The 6,000-nt window shown below is 42.8% G+C and overlaps 1 protein-coding gene across 1 annotated transcript in view; it reads left to right on the top strand.

Moving 5' to 3' along the window:
- Nucleotides 1-165: 165 nt before the first annotated feature.
- Nucleotides 166-6,000, top strand: part of Wif1 (WNT inhibitory factor 1) — a 71,592-nt gene continuing 65,757 nt past the window's right edge. The window contains exons 1-2 of the mRNA XM_004650060.3: nucleotides 166-529; nucleotides 1,077-1,216. Coding sequence (XP_004650117.1) covers nucleotides 382-529; nucleotides 1,077-1,216 — 288 coding nt within the window. The 5' untranslated portion in view covers nucleotides 166-381. The remainder of the gene's footprint in view (nucleotides 530-1,076; nucleotides 1,217-6,000) is intronic.

Genomic DNA, 6,000 nt, shown 5'->3' with positions numbered 1-6,000 from the left:
CCCGCGCCCCCCAGCGGCCACGCGCTCCCCCTGGCGGGTCCCCCGCGGCCCCCTGCGACCCTGGGACGGCGGGCGCTGCGGGGCGCGCTGGCATCGCAGGCTTGGCCAGCCTCGGCTCTCCGCCGCCCGCTCCCCCGCCGCGCCCCTTCCTTTCGCGCGCGCTCATCCTCCTCCCTCCGTCCCTCCCTTCGTCCCTCCTCCTCCTCCTCCTCGCGCCCTCCTCTCCGGCCCCGCCAGCGCCACACACTCGCACCCTGAGACGCGAGGCTGCACGCCCAGCCGGGCGAGCTGGAACCGAACCCACAACTTCACGGGCGCACACGTCTCGGCTTAGGTGCGGCAGAAGGAGTTTCTCCGCCCGCGGAGGAGGTGCCGAGCAGCATGGTCCGGAGAAGCGCCTCGCCGGCGGCGGCGCTCCGGCTCTGGAGCATCCTCCCTTGTCTGCTGGTGCTGCGGGCGGAGGCCGGGCAGCCGCGGGAGGAGAGCCTGTACCTGTGGATCGATGCTCACCAGGCCAGAGTGCTCATAGGTAAGACCCCGGGACCAGCGCCTTTCCTGTCTGCAAAACGGGGGTGCGGGCGTTTAATGTGTTTTAAAACTTAAGGGCGATGACTCCCTCCTTTTTAATTCGTTACTTCCCATCTGGAAGCTTACAAACCTTTCCCAAGAAACCAAAGCGGCGGGGTTCTGATCCTGATGCTGCCAATCTTTACTGTCCTGCGCTGTTAGGTGAGCCCAGCATTCACGTGCACCACTGAACTCCACCACGTCCGTTGCCTTTCCCTGAAAACCTGTGTGTTAACAACGAACGTTCTTACCACGTACTGAAGAAAAGTACTCTAGGGAATGTGGTAGTGTCGTTGGTACCAAAGGCAGGTGTTTTATTGACCACATCCTGAGGAAAAGTAATCCGGGTAGTGTGGTAGCGTCGTTGGTGCCAAAGGCAGGTGCTTTGTGAAAAGAAGTGCCCTATAGGAACTCTGCTTTCCCCCCCACCCCCATCCCCGCGCGCTTCTGTTTTGGATTCTTTGAAGTGCATCTAGTTTGATAGGTTTCCTTATTATTTTAAAAACCAGGATTTGAAGAAGATATCCTGATTGTTTCAGAGGGAAAAATGGCCCCCTTCACACACGATTTCAGAAAGGCGCAGCAGAGAATGCCAGCTATTCCTGTCAATATCCATTCCATGAATTTTACCTGGCAAGCTGCAGGGCAGGTAAGTTCTAGAAACCAGAGATGACGGAGAAAGTCACCACAGTTCTACCACCTAGTGGCGGACAGCAGTGACATGGCATAGTGTGTATGTGGTGTATTTTAGTTTTCCAGAGTAATTTCTTATCTGGTCGCCAAAGCAAATAAAGGAGCAATCGTACATAAATGAAAGATTTTCTCAGTGCGGGGGGAGGCGATAAGCAATATGCCTCAGATCACTATTTTCATAAGACTTGGTGTCTGGAGGTTGTTGGGAATGTAATGACCCCAGGTAGAGACATCACTGTGCTTCTATGATCAATGACATCAAAAATTAACAGAATAGTTAAAAGTTTTCTCCATAGTATACAGTAATCACTTGTAACTTTTATTTATACTTTACAACAAAAATGTCTGTAAGTATTTGTGACACATATTTTTAAAAAGCTGACAGTATTGAATGTTTTTCGCAGGAATGTGGATGCTGTACATTTCTGGTAGAAGGTTCTAGACTAAGAATATCATAAAACTTACAGCCTATTGATTTTTTAGGTTACCATCCAAAAGTTTTCTTAGAAGAAAAGGGCTGTCTATTTTTAATCTGTTCTATTCCTTAGCATTGAAACCCCTGTTGAATGTCACCTTTTTTGTATCTTTATTACAATGTAAAGGGGAAAGTACAATGTTTATATGAATTTACTTTCTGTGGTGCAATCAGAATATACTCCAGGACAAATGGTAAGTAATAAATTCCTCGGTTTGTTAGTTGGTAAAACGTGTCTGCTATGAAAATCATTGTAATTATAATTAATATCACATTTTCAGATTGTTTCTATTCTGAAATTACTATATAGCTATCTCCATGAAAGATATTATCATGAAAAACCTTTATAAACAGCAACTATTTTAAATTGAAAAACCACTTTGGTTCCCTCCAACTGCCTGTTAGAGTGCAGACATGGCCATTTTAGCTGTCTTTTCCCTCGAGTTTGGTGTGTGAACTCATGGAAGTTCCTGACAGGTCATAGATCTCATTATCATTATAAGGATAAGTCCACTGAGGCTTCCCTGGTTCTTTTCCTGCTTGCAGTTCCCTCTTCATGAATGCTTTATGAACAGTTAAGTCTGGAACATTGTAAAAGCACTAGCAACTAATTAGTCTTTTGTGATCTCTTTTGCTTTTTATCAGAATCTGTTTACATGTGGTTGACCACTTGTCATTGCTATCAATATGCTTCATTTTTAGAATTTTTCTTTGTACTTCTACAGTAACGAGTCCTAATAAGCATGAGAAGTCTCACACTCCAGTCCATCAATTTAGAGGGTTTGGTAACTACAGGAGAGGTAGAAAATGCCAATACCTTTTTTTCCCATTCTGTTCTCCTTTTTCCTTTTTATTTATTTATTTTTCATGTGAATTTGTCTTCTGGGGAGATTCTGAATGAAAGCTTCAGCTCCATGCTTTCTCCTCTATTACTTTGTAATGTAGTACATGTTTGCATACATTGGCCTTTGGTGAGTACAAGACGTTTTGGTATATTAAACAGTATCAGAAATATTCTTGTGAGGGAATAGGGGAAATGGAAGGGCCACCATAAAGAAGTCGCTGGCATTTAAAAAAAATTTTTTTTGGTTTAATTTTATTTATTTATTTGAGAGTGACAGATAAAGAGGCAGAGAGAGAGAGAGAGAATGGGTGCGCCAGGGCTTCCAGCCACTGCAAACGAATTCCAGATGCGTGTGCCCCCTTGTGCATCTGGCTAACATGGGTCCTGGGGAATCGAGCCTCAAACCTGGGTCCTTAGGCTTCACAGGCAAGTGCTTAACTGCTAAAGTCGCTGGCATTTTATCTCCTCCTGCTTAGGCCCATACAGATAATCTCTGTAGGCAGAACAATATTCCCAGTTCAGGTTAGACTCTTGTTCACTGCTCTGAACAGCTAACTCCAGTAAAAACATGAAATCGGATGTTTTTTTGTTTTTTTTTTTTGTTTTTGTTTTTTTCTAGAGGAGATGGTGACAAGGGGGAGAAACAACAAATTACCACAAAGAAACATGTTTTGAAATCTTAGTGGCTAATTTTACTCACTAAATTTATGTGACTCCAGCACTGTAAGTTTTGAAATGCAAGGAAATATAGACTTCAATACCAATTAAGTACTTTGAAAGGCATTGATAGCTAAAGCCAAGCCACATCAAAGCAATGACGTGGAAGAGAAAAGTCGATTCCATTACCTAATTATGTTAGCCCAGTGACACTGAGCAGTTAGGTGTTCAAACAGCACCTACACAAAACCTGCCTGGCTGGTGAAATTTTAAATTTTGACCATTTTAGTAATATGTGGACAAAGTAAAATAAGGATTGAAGACATAATGGATGGAGTAAGATATTATCTACTTTAAGAAAAGTATTAGTATTTTGAGAGCCATTTAAAGCAAATGGTCTGGTTGACGTCAGACAAGTACAAATGAAAGTTATAGGGACATTCATTTTCCCATTTCAAGTTGGTGTAATCTTTTGCAGGTGTTTTCAGTAACTGGAAAATTGTGCAAACTCACATGTTGCTGTATGTGTGTGTTAGCTTTTTTTTTTTTTTCAGAATAATTTGACTTGGATGGCAAAGTGTGGATTCAATTCTTTTGAGTGGGAAGTTTGACTTACAGCACCTAGTCCTAAGGAAAAATCCTGAATATGAATGAGTAAACCTAGAAATGGAGCAAGAGTAGCAGAAGAGAGTGATGAAGCAATAATATAGATATTCTAAGATTTTTTAATTTAATTTAATTTTTTTAAAATTTTATTTATTTATTTATTTGAGAGCGACAGACACAGAGAGAAAGACAGATAGAGGAAGAGAAAGAATGGGTGCGCCAGGGCTTCCAGCCTCTGCAAACGAACTCCAGACGTGTGCGCCCCCTTGTGCATCTGGCTAACGTGGGACCTGGGGAACCGAGCCTCGAACCGGGGTCCTTAGGCTTCACTGGCAAGCGCTTAACCGCTAAGCCATCTCTCCAGCCCAATATAGATATTCTAGACATCCACTAGAGGCCATGGAACAATGCTCATGACAAATTAAGTAGTGTGTGACATAGTATATCATTTTTAATGCTTGTGTCTTCATGTGTGTGTGGCTATGTACGCGTGTGTGGGTCTGTATGTGTGTGGAGGGTAGAGGTGTGTATGGGTGTGTACGTGTGTGGGGTGGAGGTGTACATGTGGAGGCACAACCCTGGGCATCAGCCTCTCATTAACCTAGAGCTTACTAATTATGCTTTAAAATAGTTGATAGTTTTGAAAGAATTGTGTCTTGTTATTTTTCCTTAAGTTTGAGACAGGCAGAGACCATGTATAACCATGGTCTGGTCAGTGAGCCCCAGGAATCCACCTGTCTCTGCTTTGCAAGCACTGAGGTTATATATGTACACCACTTCGCCTGGCATTTACTTGGGTACTGGGGATTGAACTCAGGTCAAGCATTTTACCAACTGAGTTATCTCACCATGCCCATTCTGTTGGATTCCATTATGAAAAAGTTTGATGGACGAAGAAAAATTAAGTTGACCAACATCTGGCATCTGCATTTATTACATTTTTTTTTTAGCAATGAGTGTTTATTGATTTGTCATTTAAGAAACCATTTTATTTTTTAAATTTCTTATTTATTTACTTATTTATTTTGGTTTTTCAAGGTAGGATCTCTCTCTAGCTCAGGCTGACCTGAAATTCACTATGTACTTTCAGGGAGGCCACGAACTCACGGCAATCCTCCTACCTCTGCCTCCCAAGTGCTGGGATTAAAGGTATGTGCCACCACCCTCGGCTATTTTTTTTTTTTTTGAGAGAGATAAAGAAAGAGGAGGAGGATGAGCGAGAGAGAGAGAGAGAGAGAGAGAGAGAGAGAGAGAGAGAGAGAGGGGGAGGGAGGGAGAGAGGGAGGGAGAGAGAGAATGGGCGCACCAGGGCCTGTCAGCCAGTGTAAACGAACTCCAGACCCATTGCTCCCCCTTGTGGGCATTTGTAGCATTGCACTCTTGCGTCGCTGTGCTTCTGGCTGTATGTGCGATCTGGGGGACTGGAGCAGTTCTTAGGCATCACAGGCAAGCGTCTTAACCGCTAAGCCATCTCTCCAGCCCGCCATTTCATTTTTGATGCGTGTAAAAGTTGTACGAGTCTAAAATTGTTTGGTGTTCTGTATTATAAATACTTTATCCACATGTAATATTTGGTACCATTTTCACAATACACATCACTCAAGAAAATGGCAATGCTTTTCATGGGTGGTCATATTTACAGAGACCAAAGACGTTACTAATGCTTATCTGAGTCCCACCAGTTTCTGCTGAAGTCCTCAAAAATATTTACAAGGCTTTTCTGCCCAAATCACTCTACTTGAATTCTCTTTCTCCCAGCAATTCTCATTTTCCTGTGGGCAGCTTTGCCCTCATGTCTTCATATACAGTCTTTTTTGGCATGCTTCTTCTAAAGGCTTTCCAAAGGCTGAGAGAAGAGTTTCCACTCAAAGGGCTTAGGCTTAAAGATTTTAATCATTAAAGGGAAAGGCCTTTATTGTTGTGTACAACTTTTTAATAGTTGATATTTTTCATTGAGTCATGCCTTATTCTTTTTCCCTAAATTTAAGACAGACAGAGACCATGGGCATCCATTTCAGTGTTCTAAACTAGGCACTAATTAAGCATTTTATTTGGAAAATAACACTTCCTAAGTCCAATGGCTTTCAAGTAAAAATTTAATGGGAAGTCTTGTTAGACAAATCTGAATTCTAACTTTAAGACATCACTGCTGATTTCC

This window comes from Jaculus jaculus, chromosome 6 (assembly GCF_020740685.1).
Source record: "Jaculus jaculus isolate mJacJac1 chromosome 6, mJacJac1.mat.Y.cur, whole genome shotgun sequence".
Classification (NCBI taxonomy): domain Eukaryota; kingdom Metazoa; phylum Chordata; class Mammalia; order Rodentia; family Dipodidae; genus Jaculus; species Jaculus jaculus.
The sequence above is the reverse complement of the archived record's forward strand: the minus strand, read 5'-3'. Positions and strand labels throughout refer to the sequence as shown.